The following is a 23,442-nucleotide window of genomic DNA, read 5'->3' as shown; positions in this document are numbered from 1 at the left end:
GGAAGGTGTCACAGGGCTGTGGGGAAGTGATGGGAGTGAAGGAGGAGTGGATCAAGGTGTCCTGGAGGGAACAGTCCCTGTGCAATGTTGACAAGGGAGATGAAGGGAATATATGGTGGCACAATGGCTAGCATTGCTGCCAGGTACAAGGGGAGGAGTTGAGGTAGGAAGAGATGAGTTCTGTGGGGCAGGAGCAGGCAGAAACAGTGGGGCTGACTGGGTAACTCTGTTTGTGGATTTTGGGAAGGTAGAAGTGGCCTGCGTGAGGTTAGGAGTCTATGAACTTGGAGACAGTGATGGAGTCAGTGACTATTGTGGACACCACAGCCTAGTGGTCATTAGTGGGGTCAAGTTCTAGTGGGAGATAAGAGGAAGTATCTGAAAGTTGGCACTCAGCTTCTGTAATGTAGAGATCAGTATGTCAGACAACAACATTATCACCCTTATCAGCTGGCTTAATAACAAAGGCAGGGTTGGGCCTGAGAGCACAGATTGCAGTCAATTCAGAGGGAGATAGCTTCGAATGGGTGGGGTATGGGTGAGGGAGTGTAGTGGAAATTAAGAAGAATGATACCATGTTGGCAATTCTCAAAGAGTAAGTCGAGTACAGGTAAAAAGTCCATTCTAACCAATAATCATGGAGAATTTTTGACTAAAGACATTGAGCTAAGATGTTAACTCCGTTTCTTTCTCACCAGATGCTGCCTGGCCTGCGAAGTATTTCCAGTGTTTTCTTTCCACTTCAGATCTCCAGCATCTGCAGCAATTTTGCTTTTGTGTAATGGAGCCCTTGTGCTGTCAGGGTTAAGTTATCCTGAAACCAGATCAAATAATCAAAGCAGATTAACTGGTCGCTCCTTAATTTTGCTGATTGTTAAGAATTTATTGCTATTGCTGACCTAGACATCTACACTGAAATAATTCAACGGATGTGAAGAACTTTGATGGAGGTCATCACATTGCCAAGAACAGGCAAGATAGACTCATGCTATTTTAATGTTGTATTGGGTCATGTACATAAGGCTGAATAAAGGTTATCTATATCATGCAAGCGAAAGCATTACACAGCATTTGGGCAACTGTACAAAATCTCCTGTGGAGAAGGACATCAATAGGCAATGATTCTGACAAATGGATTGTTTGAAATACTTTTGGACTATATTTGGAAAGCCTGCTGTTCCTTGGACTCTAAATCTGATGCAACTTTCCTCAAAAGCTAAACCTTCACCTTCTGAATATGAGATAGTGAGAACTTCTGATGCTGGAGAAACTGAGATAATAGGCTGTTGAGCCGGATGAACACAGCAGGCCAAGCAGCATCAGAGGAGCAAGAAAGCTGACATTTTGGGCCTAGATCCTTCTTCAAAGATGGGGGAATGGAAGGGGATTCTGAAATAAATAGGGAGAGAAGGGGAGGTGGATAGAAGATGGATAGAGGAGAAGATAGGTGGAGAGGAGACAGAACGGTCAAAGAGGCGGGGGTGAAGCCAGTAAAGGTGAGTGTAGGTGGGGAGTTAGGGAGGAGATAGGTCAGTCCAGGGGGAACAGACAGGTTAAGGGGGTGGAATGAGGTTAATAGATGGGGGTGGGGCTTGAGGTGGGAGGAGGGGATAGGTGAGAGGAAAGACAGGTTAGGGAGGCAGGGACGAACTGGGTTGGTTTTGGGATGCGGGAGGGGGAGGGGAGATTTTGAAGCTTGTGAAGTCCACATTGATACCATTGGGCTGCAGAGTTCCCAAGCGGAATATGAGCTGCTGTTCCTGCAACCTTCAGGTAGCATCGTTGTAGCACTGCAGGAGGCCCAGGATGGACATGTTGTCCAAGGAGTGGGAGGGGGAGTTGAAATGGTCTGAGTATTGTGCTTGGATCATTATTAAAAATAACAAACATTATCTCCTCATTTTGTTTGAACTGGGAGATGAGCAATTTTATTCTCAGGTTCAGAAATAGCAAAACCTCCTTTAAAAGCAAAATAAAGTTGATGCTGGAAATCTGAAAAAAACAGAAAGCACTGGAGAAACTCAATAGGTCTGGCAGTATCTAGGGAGAGAGAAAGAGAGTTAATGTTTTGAGTCTGTGCCTGCAGCTCTGAAGAAGAGTCATGCTAGGCTTGAAACATTAACTTGCTTTCTCTCTCCACAGATGCTGTGCTTCTCCAGCACTTTCCATCTGAATTTCAGGAAAACCCTGTTTATATCAGGAACAAAGTGTGAGGGGACAGTCTGTATCACCCATCAATAAAGTAACTCGCACTTGTGGTAACCCTTAAACCCACTGGCAACACATCCAAGTTATGTTGTCGATATGCGTCACAGGAAGCTAATATTTTATTTGCAGTTCAAATTTCACACCCAGCAGATGACGTTTGAAATATTTCGTACTTTTTTAACCAGACCTTTGCACTCATTTTCCAAGAAGTTTGTGACATGATTCAGAAGGCCCAGCGAGTGGAACAATCTATCTGCTGGTCCAGTGCTCAATCAGAACATTAACATTTGACAAGTGTTTAAAATTAGACCACTGCAAAACAGCAATGAAGGTAGGGCAGAGAAATGGAAATGGCCAAAACTCCTATAGATTGGAAAGGTGGATTGTTAAAATGCGCAGGCGTTGCAAAATTGTCTGGATATCCACTTTTAGATTTACGATCTACAAACAGGAGATTCTGGAGAAACTCAGCAGGTATGGCAACTATCTGTGAAGAGTTGACAGTGAGATGTTTGATCTCATTGGATGTATTTACTGCTTGTGACATGATCTTCTCTGGATTGGCGGGACCACAACTGCTTTGCGGAAAACCTTCGCTCCAGTGACTTGCCATTTCAATACACCATCTTGCTTTTCTAGTTACATTTCTGTCTTAGGCCAGCTGCAGTGATCCAGCAAAACCCAATGGTAACTGTGCCCTCCATTTTGATTACACCCTCCAGTACCTTATTTGCATGGGTGTGTCTCCAGGACCTACTTTCTGCTTTGAACACCTATTTTTCATTGTTGTGTTTTCTTTATTATTAACACTCCCTTTGCTCTGTAACCCTTTCCCATCTGTTTCATTTCTTCCCCTTCCCCATTTTTCTACAGCACACAATCACTTTTCCTGAACCTTTCAGTTCCCGTAGGGTCATCATATTGGACTTGAAACATTAATTCTTTTCTATCTCCACAAATGCTGCCAGATGTGCTGAGTTTTTCCAGCATATCTTAAATTTCAAATCATCACCATCTGCAGTACTTTGTGTCTATACCTTTCTTTAGATAGTTCTTTCATACGTGTTGACCAACTCACCATCACCAGAATCATGGCAAAATAAATGTACATATCACTGAATAGGTAGCCATACTTTTTTGTTACATTATAGACTTGGATATTTTCTCAGGTGCACACATTACTGTCACAGACACTTTTGCTGCCAATCTACCTGGCTACCCTTGGAAAATGCTGGTGGCTCTTCTTCAAGAGGTCAACTATGTCTCTCTCTGGAGGTCTGTGCTAAAATCAAATCACTTTCTTCCACCAATGCAACATTAGCTGATGCTGCCTGAAACCCTCTCCATCACAAACGTCCCACAGCTCGATCGTTTCCCTAAGCCTTCCCAGCCTCTTCTAAACGTTCTTTCCATCTTTTCCCCATGACCCTTCCTGCAGATGAAGTCCATGTGTTTCTTTGTTCACTGTCGAATTTCCCAACACACTCCTTGCTGACTTCACAATTTCTACAATGTATAGAGCACACTGCAGCCAGCTTGTTATAACTCCTACTCCACATTGATGCTTCACTCCCGTCACCATGTCCTCATTCATACTAAGAACATAGAACAAAGAACATTACAGCGCAGTACAGGCCTTTCAGCCCTCGATGTTGTGCCGACCTGTGAAACCAAACTGAAGCCCATCTAACCTATGCTATTCCATTATTATCCATATGTTTATCCAATGACCATTTAAATTACCTAAGGTTTGCCCCAATTAATCAGTCCTCATCCTGCTCAGTTGAGAGACATTAAACCTTGGAATGCCTTTGCAATCCCACCCAACCCTCTCTCTGTAACCTCCTCTTGGAACAAGTTCCTACAGCTGTCCTCAATTTCAGCCCACTTTCTGTTCTATTGGCTCCCATTCCTCCCCATCCCAAGCCACAAGACATACATTGTGATAAATCCCTTCCTGCAAATCTCCATAATTGTAAATATCCCTAGAACCACAACATTTATGAACACATCACTTCATGGACTCTCAGTTCTTATGCTTTGCTCTATCCCTTTGACCCAGTGTTGGTCCTCATATCTAACACATTTACAATAATCTATGAATATTTTTGCATACATTTGGCAATATTAGAACAGCTTAAGAAAAACCTCAAATAATTAGATATATGGATGGTGGCCAAATACTGAGATATTATCTAGAACTCAAGAACGATGGAAAATAGACTCATTTGTCACATTCAAAAAGGTATTGCATACACACTTGAAAAGAATCTTTTTCTTCTGGGTTAAGCAAAAATAAGTGGGACATAGGACAAATTCTTTCAAGGAACCAACTCAAGCACAGTGGGCCTCACTATGTGTTTTAACATTCTATGCTGATTCATATTAAGAGGAGGGAGAACCCCTGTTTTTGTTATTATCATTTACAATGACCAACCTTATCTCCACATGAAAGTATCTAAACGTTTCTTTTTCAGTCCTTCAGGTGTAGGTGTTATGTGACATCAGCCATTTCACTTTTGCCTGTAAGCTTTCCACATAGAGAGTTGGCTAACTGGCAGAAGCACAGAGTGGGAAAAAAAAAGGTCTTTTTTTCAGGGTGGCAGCTGGTGACTAGTGGAGTTCCACAGGGGTCAGTGTTGGGGGCCACAAGTTTTCACATTATACATTAACAACCTGGACAAAGGAACTGAGGGCATTGTTGCTATGTTTGCAGATGATATAAAAATAAGTGGTGGTGGCATTGAGGAGGCAGGAAGGATAGAGAAGGAATTGGACATGTCAGGACAGAGTGCAAAGAAGTGGCAGATAGAATACAAATCTAGGTAAGCAAGAGGTTATGCATTTTAGTAGGGAGAATTGAGGCATAGAATATGTTCTAAATAGGGAACGGCTTTGGAAATCTAAAGCACAAAGGGACTTAGACGTCCTAGATCAGGATACCCTTAAGGTTAACATGCAGGTTCAGATGGCATTTAGGAAGGCAAATGCAATGTTAGCATTCATTTCTAGAAGGCTGGAGTATAACAGGAGAGATTGTACTGCTGAGGCTGTACAAAGCTCTAGTCAGACGGAATTTGGAATATTGGAAGCGATTTTGCACCCAGTATTAAGAAAGGTAAGCTGGCATTGGAGGTGGTGTTGGTGGTGGCGAGGGTGAGGGTGGGGGGGGGGGGGGGGGCGAGGTGGAGACAGAAGCTGAGGCCATGCCAAAAGACATTTACAGAAAGATCCCAGAGCTGAAGGGCTTGTTACATAAGGAACGATTTGGAACGATTTAGGACTCTGGGTCTCCTTTCAATGGAATTTAGAAGGATGGATGGTGGGGTGGGGTCTCACTGAAACTTACAGAATGCTTAAAGGCCTGGATAGCTTGGAAATGGAGAGGTTTCCACCGATGAGAGTTGAAGGCACAGCCTCAAAGCGGAGGATCAACCCTTCAGAATGGAGATGAGGAGGAATTTCTTCAATGTGTGGAACTCGTCATCACAAAAAAGGTTACAAAGGCCAAGTCATTGAGTGCATTTAATGGTAGATTAGATCAAAAGTTACAGGAAGATGGGAGAATCAGGTTGCGAAACAACAGCCATAATCAAATGGCAGAATAGACTTGATGGGCCAAATGGCCTGATTCTGTTCCTATATCTTATGGTCTTATGCACTCATGCCCATTCACTGTCTCCAAACCCAAGTCTTGAGGCAAATTCACCTCACCCATCCAATTTGGTATTGTCAGGCAACTGCTGCTTCATTCTCCCTCTACGCTAGTCATCAGTTTAAACCCTCTCAACCCCTATCATCTTGAATATTCATGGGCCTTTCTAAAGGAGTGAGATAGTGGCTCAGTGGTTAGCAGTGCTGCCTTACAGTGCCAGGGATCCACGATTGATTCCAGCCTTAGGCGACAGTATGGAGTTTGCATTTCTCCCCAGGTCTGCATGGGTTTCCTCCCACAATCCAAAGATGTACATGTTAGGTGAATTGCCCATTGTGTCCAGGATGTGTAGGAAAAAGAGGGGTATTAGGGATAGAGTAGGGAGGTGCATATGGGTGGGATGCTCTTTGGAGGGTCGATGTGGAGTCAACGGAGAGAATGGCCTGTTTCCACACTGTAGGGATTCTATGAACTTTAAAATTCTGATTATTTAAAGTTTTGATGAAAGAGTGAGATGTACAGCAGGAGGAGAGAACACACAGTGGGAGAGCAGGTGGTGAGGAAGAGAAAGGATCCAAAAGCAAGAATGGTGCAGTATAGAGAACAGGAAGCTGGGGAAGACAAGGAGAGAAGCAAGGATAGTTAATGGGAAGGTATAGGTGTAAAGGGTGATGATGCGGAGGGAGATAAAGTATGGGCAATGGTGAATGTTAGAAGGTGAAGCAAAGGATTTGGGGGATTCAGATGCGAGGAGGGCAGAAGAAGTGATGATCAGGATGGAAATGTGGCCGAGGGATGAGTTGCCTCTAACTACATTAATAGCAGTATCCTTTGCATTACCAATAAACTCCCTTGAGAATGAGAAGAAATCACAGCAACAGTTGATAAGATAGAGAAGAAGCGAGAACACAAGAGGCCACAAGCATGAGTGAGACGACAGATAAGCTGAAGATACATTGCAGGCTTATTGTGAGCTGCACTACAAGATATAACTGATGAAGAAATGAACACTCCACTGTAACTCTAGACATTTATTAATAAGTCTTATGATTACATTCATCCCTGTAAATACAAGATACAGAGAATATAACTTGCAAGCTAGTACAAAAGAAATACATACCTGTGGGGCAGGCATGCATTCAGTCACTTTACCAAATGTAAATAAAAACACTTCTAGTTTAGTAACAGACAGACAATCAGGGGATAACATTGCTACATTTTAAAATCTGATTCAGAATGACTGGGATAAAAGGATACAAATATCTTAAACTAAGAACAGATTTTTGCATATAAACTGTACTCCAATCAACAGTATTATACAGTGTGTATGTGTGTATATATAATATATATATATAGAACATTTTATATATATATATATATATATTATAAATATCCCATTGAAGGCACATAGTAACAGGTCTGCAGCACGCATGTATAGCCTGCACATACTTCACAATTCATATCCAATTGAACAAAAGATAAAGCAGGTGCATTTTTCATAAGTAGAACTACAGTGTGATCAAATTTCACTTAATTATCTTATGTACATAAATATGGCTAAATCATTCTCACAGCTAGCTTTACTTCAGCACTCTATTTTCAGCCAAGACCAACATCTGTATGAAGGGGGTGAAAGAGTGCAAGAGAGAAGAGTTGGGGGGGAGAAAAGAAATTCAATCCACTACGTCTCTAATACTATTCATTTGATCATTTGTCACTGGCATATCTAAATCACATCCAGCTCAAAGACCCTGTCAATCTGGCCAAGAATTTCAGTCATTCTTATTTGCACATTTCACACATGTCTTTTTGTGTTTGAATATTGTAGCTCTGCAGGTGTAAAAGGCATTATTGCTTGGTCCTGTTGCCCAGTGGTGGATCAACTAGCACACCAAAACATCTCAGTACCCACAGATCCAGTTAGACTGTAGATTAACAGATGACCCCAGAAATATACACACCTAAGTGACTCACAAAGGCAAAAAGCTTGGGCACATTTCAGGACAGATAATGGTGAAAGTAGATAGTTGGGGAACAGATAATCATTTTGACTCTATCATTCAAAATTCATTAATTCTCTTCCTAATTGTCAGAGTTAAGCCTACAAGTAAACAGCAGCACACTGAATAGATCCAGTATAATGGTAAGAATGCAGACATACAACAATTAGTGAGGCACAGTTACTCACTACCAAAGCTATTCAAGTACTGATTGAGGTTGTGTTGCTGATTCATTTGCATATTATCATCATATACACCATTTGAACTCTTCCCCTCTCAAATTGTCAAATGAACTGATTTGCATTTGGTGATCACTAAGTAAATTAAGCCTCGATTAAGAGCTCCAGGAGAATTCTTCCACAGAGTAAAAAGGCTTGTTCCAACAATTCTCTCACTTTCAAAAACTAGTCACACCACAACTAAAAAGCACAGTAAGTGAATAAAGACAAGCCCTTCTCCAAGCAATTTATTGTGAAGCACCAAATTCGTATTGGTCCCTCACTTTTGATAGCTTCTACTCAGCTGCAATTGGGATTTCTAAATAGAGAGGGAAAGGAGGAGCTGCACACTGTGCAGAACACTGTAAACACCACATTGGTACACTAAAGCCTGGTTCATCGTGCTGAAAAGCACAACCTACTTGACACAGGAGTGTAGTTTTGAACTAAGATGCATTCCGTCTCCGGCAATGGAAATAATGCTGGAAAGTTCTGACCTGTCTCCTCTTTCCTATTTCAAGGCCAGATTAGCCAGATCTCACATTACTTGGATGGAAGCAGGTGGGAGATAAAGTGGCACTGGTCTACATAATTGTTAAAGATTGATCCACCTTGATGTCCACAGGGAGCAGCTGTACAGAAATTTAATCTCAATCCAGACAACTCTCAGCATACTGTGAATCAGCTTCAGAGATGCATCTGGACCAGTCATGACTTCTCTGTTATAAAATGATTACCTCCTCCAATGAAACAACTCCCATTCTTGACATGGTCTATGGTAATTACAATGCCTTCTCCATCCCCATAAAAAGTGATGCGCTGCTCCAGCTAATTACGAATTTGGTCCTGTGAAATGTGTGAACTGGTTGTAGCCTGTAGGTGTGTGTTTTATCTGGACCCAACAGACTATCTAAATACATTCTACAGCTTGAAACTTTCTGGATGGAGCCTGGGATGGGAAGGGCAATATCTAAAACTGTGCTGTGCAGTTTAAGTGAGGAAGGTCCATGTGTCCATCGTTACAATTGCTTGAAATCCTAGTGATAACGCTGTCCTGACATATAATTCGGTTCAGATCAGCAGCATGTGTCAGTGAATCTGAAATGCTAACTTCCCAATAATTAACCCACCAAACTGAAAGCAAGACAGTAGTTGCTACTTTTAAAGTTAATTAAAACATAACTCATATAAATGGGAATAGTAGAATACATATTTTATCTGAGGGCAGGAACTTTTCAATCCATGGAGGGAAACCATGAATAGGACAGGGCATTTGTGTGTAATAAACTCAATATTCCACTGCTCTGACAGTTTAAAAACAGTTAAAATAATCAAGACGCACACTACCATTAAACATATTTAAAAAGTTGCTTTTAATTACATGGAAACACAAACTAAAAGTATTTCTTTAGAAGATCAGTAATACACTACTCTGACTTCATAAAGCATTGCCCACTTTCTCCCCAACATCCACAGTATAAAAATATTGAACAGATTACATTACATCATCTACTTTAGCTTTCTACAGTTTTCAAGCCATCATAGACCAGAACAAAGGCTCTTCTCTCACGTAGCTTTGCAATCAAGTCACGGCTTGTACACAGTGCTGAACAACCCATTGAAAGAAAAATTAATTTTCTGAACAGTCACATGATCGAAATAACATTTGTTTGCATCATAGAGGCTTTTAGCACACACTCAGGAAAGTTATCAAGATCTACCAAACCTGTACACATTACAAGAAGAACGGTAGCAAGCAGTTATTGGTATTAACAGAATAAAGGGTTCAAATATAGCATACAAACTGGTTCAAACATTTAGCATTTAAATCTCTGATTTTCCATTCACCTACCCATTGTGGTATAGGTTAAGACTAAAAGGGCTTCAGCTAATGTACAATCTCCTTCCAACCAATCATGAGCAACAAACTCCCAGGACACATTAATCACCAATTAAGAGGTTACATTATGTGCTGGTGCATCAGACACTCCTTCGCAAGCAGCCTTGAAACCCTGCCATAACTCCTGAGTGAAATCCTGTACCTAAAGTGGCTGCCTAGTGTATTCTCTCTTAGCTTGCTCTTAGCGAAGGCTACTCAGTCTGGGAGCTCCTGAATGGATGGACCCAAATCAGTAAACTCCTGAATCAGTGCCCCTAAACCAATGCTCCTGTCTGCTGGCAAACTGCCTGGAATCAACAGCACAGCCACAAGGATCAATCCCATCAGTTGTACCGGATGAGATAGCATTCTGTCGCCAAAGCTAAGGAGAGATGGTAGAAATGGCGTCAGTTAAAAGCAAAATGTCAACGACTTACACCAAGCATACATCATATTGCTTTGGTTGTAGGAAATGAATGGAGTGACTAATGTTACATCAAGTTGCACACAGTAGTCCTTTCTTCAATAACATGTCAGACATCCAAGGTACTGTCATCAGTGACTTGCCAGCATTATTTCAGTGGGCGGAGACCAGATCCTTTCTTTAGGATGGGCTCTGGGGGCATTTTTGGGGAGGGGTGAGGTGTGGAAGTTAGAGAACGATGGAAAAGTTTTCACATGTGACAACACAGCAGAGTTTACATTTCAAGCATGATTAGCATACACACTACCTAGTGTATCATGCTACTGGAGTTAATGTTGACTGTAAATTCTGCCTGGTCAAAACAGTATTCATTGTAGGAAAAGTGAGAATGTCCAATTCAAAAGGGTAATGAAATGTTTCAATTTCTTTAGAAAATGCACCAATGCTCCTATACACTTCTGCAACACTACATAATAATTAATCACTATTGATTAACAATATCAGAAGACAGATCCAAGTACTGGGATTAGCCAGGAGGGCTCATTCGACTTGATGAAGCAATCTTCACCAGTAACAGCATGGACCTGGCAAACTAAAGCACCAGGGAATTCTACCTTTAACAAGGGAATTTGTTAAATAATTAATTATATTATTTGTCAATACATAATCACAGTAAGGAAAGCACTCCAGTGTATTATGGCCATCATTATTAAGTTCGTTCCCAAGCCTCTACTCAGCATGTTACAATACAGGTTTTGGCCATTTCAGAGACAGAACATTAGAAGTGGCTTTTCTGGGACTTTATTCAATTAGAAGGACAAGTGATTAGCTAGCGAAGTCACTGACTCCTTGACTTTGTTTCAGTGCAACCTTGTTACTTTGAAATTAAAAAAAAAAATCAAGCTACAACAGCACAAACAGAAATTTGCTGGATTTACAAACTGCCCATTATATTCCTGCTCAGTCATCTTAAAACTACAAAGGAAGAATATCATTTTGATGTTGGTAACTGTAACTAGTGGACTGCTGCAGGGACCAGTGCTTTAGTTATTTACAATTTATATCAACCAATGACTTGGAAGAAAGGGTCAATTGGATTGTAGCCAGATTTACTGATGATACCCAAGACAAATAGGAAAACAAGACGTCAGGAGGACATAAAAAGTCTGAAAAAGAAAATAGTGATCAAGAGGACAAAAAAATGACAAACAGAGTATAAGGAGGGAAAATAAGTAGTTGTCCATTTTGGCAGGAAGATCAGAAGTAGATTATTTAGATGGATTGAGATTGCAGAATGCTGCTGTACAGAGTGATAATGGAACTCCATATGAATCAAAACATTACCATGCAGGTACAGCAAGTAATTAAGGCAGTAGAGAGAATGCTGGCTTTTATTGCAAAGGGAATGGACTATTAAAAAGTGAGGTGGGATTGCTTCAACTGGACAGGACATTGGGTGATACTGCACCTGGAGTACTGTGCACAGCTTTGGTTTCCTTAAAGAAGGTCAGGTTTGCACTGAAATAGCTCTATGGTGCATGTGAAAAAGGTGCTTTCTCACGAGGAAAGGTGTGATCTGGCCTGCACTCACTGGGGCTCAAAAGAATGAGAAGTCATCTTATTGAAACATGTAAGATTCTGAGGTGCTCGGCAGGGTAGATACTGAGAAGATGATTCCCCTCATAGGGAAGTCTAGAACTAGGGTTGCAAAACTTAAAAATAAAGAGTCTCCCATTGAAGACAGAGATGAGGAGTAATTTCTTCTCTCACAGGATCACATGTCTTTGAAATGTTCTTCCCCAGTGAGCAGTGGAGGCTCAAATAAACAGATTGTTGATAGACAAAAGAGGTAAGGGTCATTGTGGCTTCAACTCCATTTTACAACCTGTCGCAAAGAACCATGATCCCATTGAAAGCTGGAGAAGGCTCGATGGGTGGAATGGCCCACTGCTGCAATTTCTTATGATTTTATGACTCTTATGTTCACACAAATAAAAAGTATATTGAGGCAGTTACGTTGCAATGCTCTCTCAATTCACCCTGTTAAATTTTTCCAGCACATAAGCCCAATTTCAATACAGTTCAGAATGCACTTGCTCAATTTAGGTTTGACTTTGAAAGAACATCAAATGTAACTGGGCTTATTACATCACAGTTCAAGTTGACACAGCACAATGCTTTCAAACACCCATTCCACTGCAGACAAACTTTAGTGACAGCATTCCTCGGTTAGCGTATATTTGCAGTTAACATTCTTCATCAAGCATGAGCAAACAAGAATGTGCAAGTTTACAGCAGCTTTTCCTAGCCCAGTGCTTTTACACATAAAAAGCCAATACACACCGCAAACCCCCCAAAACAAACAAACAAACAAAAACACACACATACACACACACACACAGCGTGCTCCATCTTGGATTAAGTCTATTTTTAGATGTTCTTTACATCAACCAGAACAGTCGCAGGCTGGTCAAATAAGGTGTTAGTGTCATGTCAATGGACTGGACTGGTAACCTGGAGGTTGAGTGTTTGAAATACATTTTAGAAATGTCTGAATTTTAATTCAGTTTAGAAAATCTGGAAATGAAAAGTTTAGATTAGTTAAAGTGATCACGAATGTGAAGTAGGTACACAGAATGTAAATGTGAGGCACTGGGTGGAGGGATATCTAACAGCACTGACTGTAAATATTTTTTCATGGAGTTTACTACTGCCAGAAAAACCAAAGGCAGCTCTGATGTTGCATTCCATCAAGCATTTGATGTGTTTGACATTAGCAGTGAAATCATCAAGAACCTTAGAGAGAATTCATCTCCAGTGGTTGTGTTAAAAGCTTCAAAGCACTTCAAATAGCACAATTTAATGGGTTAATTAAAATCTCAAACTGTCCTGGCAACCGAGAGTCTCAATGCAACATTGCAAATACCCTCTGTCACACAGATTGTCCATGTGTTGATAGGACATACAAGGTGAGCATCAGAAATGGTTTCAGCATTACCCCTAATTATGACTCAATGAAATCACATAGGATATCCACAGAAATAGGTTCAATTATGATACATTCCATGGTCAAAAAACATCAGCAGGGAAGGGTATTCCAGTATGAGTCTTATCCAGCATTTACTCTTTTTCCCCCAAAAGGTGCAGCTCTTGAACGTTCTCCAAACAGTGCCAATCAGTCGCTCCATGCACATTCACACTAACTGCACCTCATTCTGTTCATTTATGAGGGAGAAATGCCCTACCAGGGCATAATTTCTAAGTCTGCAGATGATATGAAACTCAGAAATATACTAAACAATGAGCAAGATCTAGGCAGACTGGTGTAAAGGGCAGACAACAAGGAAGTGTGAAGTGATACATTTTGGTAGGAAGTAAGGGAAGAAGCAACATTAACTAAATGGTAGATTTAAAATTTTAAAATGGTGTTGGGTTCAGAGAAACTGCAAGTAAATATATATAAATCTTAGAAGGTGACATAAGTTAGGCAGTCTAATAAAAAGCATTTGGGATCCTTGGCTTTATTAATAATGGCTGATTTTAAAAGTGTGGAAGTTATGCCAAGACTTTACTGCAAACACTTACAATGCCGAAGCTATTGTGTTCAACGTATAGTTAAGGCCTTGAAGAGGACGCCAGAGACTTATTAGAATGGTGCCTGGAATAAGAGTTCAATTACACCGTGTGATTGAAGCAGTATTTGTTCTCCACAGAAGAGGATTAAGAGGTGATTTGTTAGAGGTATTGAAAATCATGAACAGATTTGATGATATAAATGAGTAGCAAGAAGGCTGGTAACTGGGGAATATATAGAGTGCCAAAAGAAGTGACAGGAAGAAACTTTAAAATAAATAGCGAGATTCAACAATAACATTCAACAGATAATGTTGTGAATTAAAAAGATTTACTGAGCTTTGGGGAAAAGCAGAGAAATAGGATCTACCAATAAGCTGGCATGGTGATGATATGTTGAACAAGCATACTGTTTAATTGTATTGTTCAGTAAAGTCATTTACCCGTTCCTAAAGAACATATTTACAATTTTACAGAAAATTACAATGAACAGAGCGTGGATTGTCACTTGAAGATTCCAAAGAAGTATCATTGTCTCTTATTGTACAGCCTGTAAGACGACTATGCAGAAGTCAACCCAAAACTAATGTAAACACAGAAATAACTTTCCAGACCCATGTTCTATCTCTGCTATTACGGCAAGAAACTGCAAATATAAACTGCGACAAAGAGGACAGCTAATCTTACTGCAGCTTTACAGAAACTGTGTTTGTTTGTTCATGCCATCCTTTTTGCTTGATTCCAACTGTGTATCTGCCCTGTTGCTAGTTACCTGCTGGTATTCAGGCAGCCACTAGATGGTAATACAGAGTGAGAGAGATTCACTTGAGTGGCTTTAGGCTTCACTGCAGAGTCCAGCAGAGCTGACTGCATCTTGTTCACTTAACACTAGCTTATTGTTTCATGCATTTTCAAAGGTTTTAACTCAAAATGAGGGAGATAAGAAACATGATTCCACCGCATAGTACCCCCACAATTTTTAAAGGCATCTACAACCCTCTTGGACCTTACTTATGTTGTCAGTCTTTACATTTAAATCTTGACAATGAGTGTCAGCTTTGCAGCCACAGAGAAAGTAGACATTCGTACCTCATCTATGTTTTGGCACAAGCAATTTCTAATAGCAATCACAAGTGGAAGTTACTTTTTGATTCTCCATACAACAGGGCAATTCAGTACTGATCAAGAATTAATCACAGACCTATGTAGCTCAGCAGAGAACTGGGTGGTTTGATCAAGAATTAATCACAGATCTATGTAGCTCAGCAGAGAACTGGGTGGTTTCCTTAATAACAAAGCCATCAATGGCTCTTTTCAATTAATTTTGCTGCTGTATCACCCCTGGATGTTTGGACCGCTGATTTCTTAGGGAATATACCAATGAATTGGGACTGTAGGATCGAAAGAAAGATTTCCATTTATATAGTGTTTAAGGATATTAGGATGCTCCGAAGCCCTCTGCAGCCAATGAAGTACTTCTGAAGTATTTTAATGTAGATAATGTGACAACTATTGCGCTAGGCCCACGAATGCTATCTGAAGATCAAGCTGTTTTCAGTGATGTTGATTGTGGGTTAAAACATTAACTGGCATACCATTCCCCATCCTCCAGCCCAAAAGTTTGCCATGGGAACTTTGCATCTGACTGAGAGAGCAGAAAACTGTCCAAATCAATTGAAAAACAACCAGATGAGAGAGCAGAATGCCCTCAATGCACCTAAATTTTTTGAATTCAGTGTGGGAGTGGGAGCCCCTCTCACTTTGATGGACAGCTCTACCCACAGGACGACGGCAGTCCACTATGCATTGCAACTGCTTCTTCCTCAGCAGCACTAACCGACAGATAGATGTCCTTGTCTAGAGACTGATTAAAATCTGGTACTCGCAAATTTCAAACTGAGGCAATTAGCACTAAAGGGTAAAACTATCTACATACACGGGGAGAAATGAATTGCTCAGCTGCAGTTATAGATAACTTCTTACAGTCAAGCCTGTACAAACCTGAACAGGAGGCAGGACGACCCACCCATTATTTTGGAGCCTGTGCCTCAAAACGTGAATTTAAAAAGAGATGGACATGTTTTGGGTTATACAGAGGGGCAAGAGTTCTTCTTCAGCAGAGCTCACCCTATTCAAATTCAAAAATTGTGCTATTCCTATCAGGAAATGTCTTGGTTTAAACAGTTCATCTCCAACATAATACACTTCTGTAACATGGGTCTTGTGTTTTGCTCTACAGCGCTTTGTTTTTGCCCGAGAACAGTTCTGTCGATTTTAACAGAAATCAACAATTCAGACAGTGAAAGCAAAATGACCTGAGGTTTTGCACCACACTTGCAATCCCCTTCCCATTTCTAATCTCATCTACTCACATCCTGTCTAATGTGAGGACCAGTTTATATCAATGGAGAGAGTCTAGAGCATTTACCCTTGCAAAACTGAATGTCAGATGCCCCTCTGAAACCCAAAAAAAGCAAGTCTCTATGCAATTAGTACTACCCACCAACTCAGAAATAAGAAGGAGAATTAGTCATGATCCCAATTTAATCAGAATTCTCTATCTTTTCTGCATTCCTTTTAATAGGTTTTGGAACCATGGTAACCTATTCCTTACTGTTGCTTGGTCCATATTCTAGAACGTCCCTAACAGCATTGTAGGTGCCTCTCCACCAAATGGACTGCAGCTGTTCCAGAAAGTAGCTCATCACTACCCTTTCAAGAGCAATTAAGGATGGGCATGAAAAGATGGCTAGCCAGCAACACCTACATCCTAGGAATGAAAAACAATTAAAACAAATGTCTTTGGAAAATTCTGTGGTTTTTAACATTTTTGTTGGGGGGGGGGGGGAGAAATGGGAACACTTAATTCCTGTCTGCCATTATTTATTTATTATTTCTTCCTGAGGGATATTCAAGATTGTGCACTGTGCTTGAAAGAGAAGCTGATTAATTTGAAAGAATACACTTTAAAGATGTTGCATGAATGCATCTCAAATCTCCTTCCCATAGCAGTGTTCATTCCTGGCCTAGCCAAGCAAAGGATCCCACATTTCCAACCGTTTTCTCCACATCTGGGAACTTTGAAAGTTGCGATCTAGCAGCATGAACACAAGTAAAATAAACCCCACCAGGACTAATTCCCAACTCAGGTTAATCCATTCTTTAGTAATATCAAACTTCCACCAGTTTCTCTTCTCTACAGTAACATTTTTCTTAAGACGGTAGCTTGATTGATTTAAAAAAAACATGCTCTGTTTAAAGGTTCTCTTTTTCACAGATCACTATTTCTCAGAAATTAAAAATGCTCATATAAATCCTTTACATATGTGCACCCTCAATTCCTGCTAATCTCAGAAGGAGTTTGACACTTAACTGTTTATTTTCCATTCAACATTACAAAACAGGATTCTAGATTTCAAACTCTCCCATTTGTTTGTTTGGTGTAGCCTTATAAAAGATTGCAGTTTATCTACATGTCAGTATTCATCTCATCGCTCGAAACAAACTCATCTTGTAGGACACAATTCTACTACTGCAGGACAGCCTCACGTTCCTTGCTTTCTCAGTATATGAATCTGAACAATTAATGGCAGCCAAGGTCCAAATGAGCAATGAAACAAATGCTGCCGATTTCAATCCTGTCTGCACTCAATCTGTCCTCATAAGCAATTTCTGGAAGGGTCACAGAGTCATAGAATCCCTACAGTGTGGATGCAGGCTAATTGGCTCATTGAGTCCACACCGACCTTCTGAAGAACATCCCACCAAGATCCTACCCCATCTTATTGCTAGATTTCCCCACCATAGACACTACAGGCAATTTAGCATGGCCAATCCACCTAATCTGCATACCTTTGGACTGTGGGAGGAAACCAGAGCACCCGGAGAAAACCCACTCAGACACAGGGTGAATGTGCAAACTCCACAAAGAAAGTTGCCTGAGGCCAGAATTGAACTCAAGTCTCTGGAACTGTGATGCAGCAGTGCTAACCACCGGCTACCGTGTTGCCCATGTCATTGTGGATCAGTATTGTTGGGGCACCTACTGGTGCTTTGAAGAAAATCCATAAAACATTTGACCTCCCTATACACCTCAAGCAAAAGTCACTGACCAAGTCACTAGAAACAAAAACTTGAGTCGATTTTTCCCATTCCAAATCAAGAGCCATTGTAGGCATCCACGACACCCATACTACAATCTAGCTCCAGTTATTTGACTCACCATGCCCAAGGATGGTACTGGAGAGTTAAAGCAATACCATTCTGACTTTGTTCCATTATTTGAGTTTCCACCAAGTAAATACACAATAGTTAGCCTTTTAAAATGTAATCAAGCCTACAGAAATCTTAACTTGAACAGGTACTTTCAGGTTTATCAGGGCATCATTCATTCATTGGCAACTAAAGCATAATTTGCTAATAATCAGCACAAAAGTTCTGGATTTTGAGGCAAGGAAGGAAAAAGAGAGAGAGTCAGTACTGTACACATAGTCCATGTCTAGCACAAGAGACTAGCCTTAACACATTTCCAACAGAGGCAATGAAGAAATAGCAGTATAGGCAGTAAAAAGGGAATTTAGCACCATATTCAACCAGTTCCTGTGGGTTGCCTTTGAATTACAAGTCAATAACACAACTCAGAGAATCTGTAAAAATAGATGATATAGAAATAGGAAAGTTTGCACTTGATATACTTTGTGGCAGCACATGGTCTGTGCTAGACCTATCCTGAGGAAGTGCGCCAAACTAATGTGTCGCCCAAGTAGAAAAGTATTCTATTCCCTAGTACAAAACCTCACCAAATATACAAATATGTATATATATAAAACAAGACGAAACATAAATTACTACATCCATCAAACTATCCATAATTTTAATTTAATGGGGGGCTAACAATGAAAAACCTTTCATCCCACCCAATTATAGAAACAGAAACGAAAGGGATAAGAAGCAGATTCAACTGTCTCTACTGTTGAATGGAGGTAAATTACATAGGCCTAGATCCTTTCAAAACCTATGGGGTCTCCTACACCAAAGCTCAATAGGCATCTCAAGCATATCACTGACCCAAACAGAGATTTAGTTTTTAAAATGCTGGTTCTGGTGACTGAAAAGACTTGTAAATAAGAGTATTTTTGTTTACAAATAAAAATATATATTTTTCTTCTCTCTCTCTCACCCACCCGACCCCAGGTTGTTGTGTTTCAGTTGCTCCTCTCAGGTGCTGTGTTATGTCAAAAAACAGTGACAATAGGACATAAATAACAGCATTTAAGGTCATCTATTCACTTTACCCCTCTTCCCCTGACAAATTACTTGACTACTGCACAGCCACCTCCTAGCCTGCCAGGAATGTACAGCAACACCCAATAGCCACATCTGACAGGCTACTCCTAGATTCAAAATTACCATTCTGATTAGAGTCAGCAATCTGGATATTACACTGTAACATGCACAGAAGATGCAATTTCCAGGTCATTTAGGGTCAGATGAAATCTGAATACTAATAGGTATTTACAATCATTTTATTGTAAAGATAATGGTTAATCTCATGTTAGTTAATCCGTTAAGTACTGAACATTCTTTTCTTTTAGCTTCTGCTATGCTGATCAAACTGCACTTGCAAAGCTTAATCACCTTTTCTTTTAAAATGCGCACCACGGTTGGAGATTACATTGCATGGATTTTGGAGCAACAACATCAATTGTATGAAGGCTATTTTTTTCCTATTTTACCAAAGGCATCATCATATTAATAAAATCATATTGCTCAACTTCAACTTCATTCCTAGTTGATAAATAAACATGAATAAAAATCAAGGGCCCCAATGTAATGGTTCATTAACAAACCGAAGATCTGGTGCACTTGTGCCTTTGGGCTTCAAAGACTTGACCCTCACAAGAAAAGCCTTTTTACTGTTCCATGTGGTGTTCATTCTATCTTGAAGCCTTCAAAAACAAACTTCAAGTTTCACATAATCTGTACACAAAACATTTTGTTAATCTCTAGCTGCTGTCACAGATTCCTTTTTCTATTTTAAAAAAGGTACATCTCCTTAATATAAATTTGGCAAGAGAATGCTTTCACCCTATTGCTGTGTGCAGTTATTCACTGTTCTGAAGAGCTGAAAGCCTGCCAGCATTTGGTGCCAGAGGAGGCAACACTAATGGTTAAAATGCACAGGGAAGTGATACCTTCAGCAACTAACAACATGGTTTACATTAAAAAATGGGATTAGACAGAAGGGACTTTTGCATGTCCATGAACCACCTTGTGCTTTTAGTGGAGGGGGAAAAAAAGCACAGAAGCTTCGAAAAAAAATTCACATTTCTAAAAATTAGGGCCTTGAATTAGGGTAAATGCTGGTAAAGAGGGATTTCTCTCTACCAGCAGCTAAAGAATGCAGATAGAATTCATTTTGGAAACAGACAGCGTGTCTGCTCCACAGGTTAACTAGGATTTTGTCTCATCCTTGTGTGCGTGTGTAATTATAGATATGTTTACAAATATTTCCTGTACTGAAATCATAACATCTGTTGGTTTTTACAGTTTAGTTACAAGCCCCAAACCACAATATTTGATGCAAACACATGATTTTGCCATATGTATTGCCTTCAGCAGTTTGGTGCTTGGTAATACTCTTTAAGACATTAATATACTGTCCCCCATCATTCAGACTAGCACGTGGGTGACTCAAATAGCCATAAAAGAACTCAATAGTTATGTGACTTGTGTAAATAATTGAAGAGGGCACCCAACAATATCAATGCCTTGTGAGTGAACTGTTCCTTTTTGGGTTTTTGAGTTATACGTTCTTTAAAGAACTTAATTTTCGGATGAAACAGATCTTAACAACTGTATATAAGTCATTCCATATTGTAGTTTTCAAAGTTAAAAAGACTTTTAGTGTATACTTTTAGAATTTTAAAACATAAGAAACAGGAGCAGGAGTGAGTCATTTGGCCTCTTGAAGCTGCTCTACCAATTATTAATTTACTTGGGCAGACATGTTAGTTGGTATGGTGTATGTCTGCCAAAAGAACACAATGCAACCATCAGTGAAAGCAGTTCTTTGGAAATAATTAGCTGCTGGAGATAACCCCCAATTCGCACACTGAGAGTGCTACAAATACACCTGCTGCATCCAACTTGTGGAGCAATTGACACCTTCAATAAAGGGCAAGAAACTGTCTTCAACCCAAGACAATGTCAAGGAGAACACCAAGTCTGATGGCCAGGGTGGTACAGACCTCAGCACCCATTGTTTTGCTTTTGATGTCATTTTTAAAAAAAACTTGGACAATCTAAGGACTGCCATTCATCAAACGCCGACCATCTTTTGTACTTTGAGAAGCTGTTCCTGGATGAGACCTCACTTCTGCTCAGCAGAGTCCTCAGTGCTAGGTTCGGGCTCTGGGCCAGGATCAGGATCAGGATCAGCCAAAGAAGAGCCAAATGCATTCTGTACAATCTGAAACCCAAAGGACTCCAACAGGGACATGTTTTGCTGGGGTGAAAAGGGTGAGCTTAGGCCACTGGGCAAGTCAGCCAGCGCACCTGCAGTGGGTTTGACATGGACCTTTAGCATATGCTTGTTCAGATAGGACTTGGATTTAAATACTGAGCCGCACTCTGGACAGTTGTATTTCTTCGGTTCAGCATACTGCTCGGTACTGGCCTCCATTTTCACTTTTCCATTGTTGAGATCACATTGAAAAGACTCATCCTGGTCATGTTTCAGAGGTGACTTAAGGTCACTGATGTCAGAGAGATCACCAAAGGAGTCAGAGTTTTCTTGTGAGTCCTGATGCTGACACTTCAATCCATCCATCTCACCATCTGCAGAAACACAGCAAAATCAATGTTAGTCACAGCCTGCAGTGGCATGAAGAAATCAAACACAACATCCTCCTTAACTTCAGAGTCTCTGGCCTGCCTGAAGCCTTAAGGCTTGTTTCACTTTGCAGAATATGTTTTTGATCCAAGAGCTTTTCATTAATTTACGTACTGTGCATAGAACATTCACTAACAAACACTTCTTCAACACAAATTAACATTTTTCGAAGTTTCAACATTTGAATTTGGTTGAAGGCAAACATCCCAGAATAATTACGCACTATTTACTTGTCCATGAGTTTACACCTGAGGGAAAAATATTCTAGGGTCTCCCTTCTCTCTCCTCCCCAATGCTGTAAGCCTCTCAACCACCCAGAGTACGCTATAGTGATGGCAACAGTGATAGGTTAGTGCAGCCAATCTAGAATGGGAAGTTTCCAATGTAGTTAGGTACCAGAAACAAGTGCAAGGGAAAAGCCACAAGAAGAAAAATTGAGACTCCGAGATTAAACTTATGGGGCTACTCGTACTACACTATCATTGCTACAGCAACACAGGGATCTACAGGGTTGAAGAGACAACATAGCTGGTCTCAGAGTCTTAACAATAGATTACCTTTTCTCACAACTGGGTAAATATACACGAGAAATTAAAAGCAACGTTTTAAAACAAAGCTATATACACTAAAATGAGCATGTAAAATAAACAATAAGTTCACATCTACTAGACATAACATGTTAATGGAAGCCTGCTACATACTGTGGGAAACTTGCGAGGAAAATCAGAATGTAGCTTTTTAAGGACGAATACCTTTCAGGTTCACTCAACCTGAAGCAATACAATTTAAAAGTTGGTGTGTGAATGTGAGTATTAACAAAGTAAAGCAGAAGACAAAGAATAGGAAGAATTAAGATAACTCATGAAGCCTCATCTGAAAATATCAATTTTAAATGAGCTGGACAATTTTTACATACTGCAAGTAAATTCATATTTTTTGACATCCTTTCTCTTCAAGTGTTAGTGACATCGATGATTGCTGGTGACATCAGCTCATGAGACATCACTTCCAATCACAAATATTTGGGACAGCTCAAGGTTTGTTTTAAATGGCACATGCACTGAAAAGCATTTATTCAACATCTTAAAACAAAAGCCCACAACTTAGCATCGCTTTAAAACTAAATTTCAAAAGGTTGTTTTTCTTCCCCAATATTGGGGATAATCCTTCAAAAGAAATTACTGTATTGAATTTGGTTAGTGAATAGTTTAAGCACATTCTCAGAAAATTGCTCTGTTCCCAACTTGGATGATGATTGACCCATTTAAAGCAGATAGTTTAAATTTGTCGCAGACTACTACTGGAAGGAATTACAAACAAGCGTGCATCTCATTGTGTGATTTCAAATCCTATTGGTACAACTACCTTCACTTTATAGTTAGTTCACCTCAACTTCAACTATCTCTTCCAAAATCTAATCAGCCCTTTGCCACACAGAGCAGTTGGAGCTCCATCAACATTTTTTATAAGAGGCATTCTTAGAAAGGCATGATGTGTCAGTTTTTCTCTGCTCAACTGAATAATATACATCTCTCCTTTGTCCAAGCTGTTACATGGGAACATGAGCAGGTGTTTCCCTGTCACATGGGGA

The 23,442-nt window shown here is 40.2% G+C and overlaps 1 protein-coding gene across 2 annotated transcripts in view; it reads right to left on the bottom strand.

Annotated features, from left to right (window-relative positions):
- Positions 1-6,910: 6,910 nt before the first annotated feature.
- Positions 6,911-23,442, bottom strand: part of patz1 (POZ/BTB and AT hook containing zinc finger 1) — a 58,116-nt gene continuing 41,584 nt past the window's right edge. For both annotated transcript variants that reach the window (XM_048556663.2, XM_048556664.2), the window contains one exon: positions 6,911-21,796. In XM_048556663.2, the coding sequence (XP_048412620.1) occupies positions 21,330-21,796 (467 nt within the window). In that variant the 3' untranslated portion in view covers positions 6,911-21,329. The remainder of the gene's footprint in view (positions 21,797-23,442) is intronic.

Source organism: Stegostoma tigrinum, chromosome 26 (assembly GCF_030684315.1).
Source record: "Stegostoma tigrinum isolate sSteTig4 chromosome 26, sSteTig4.hap1, whole genome shotgun sequence".
Lineage (NCBI taxonomy): Eukaryota > Metazoa > Chordata > Chondrichthyes > Orectolobiformes > Stegostomatidae > Stegostoma > Stegostoma tigrinum.
The sequence above is the reverse complement of the archived record's forward strand: the minus strand, read 5'-3'. Positions and strand labels throughout refer to the sequence as shown.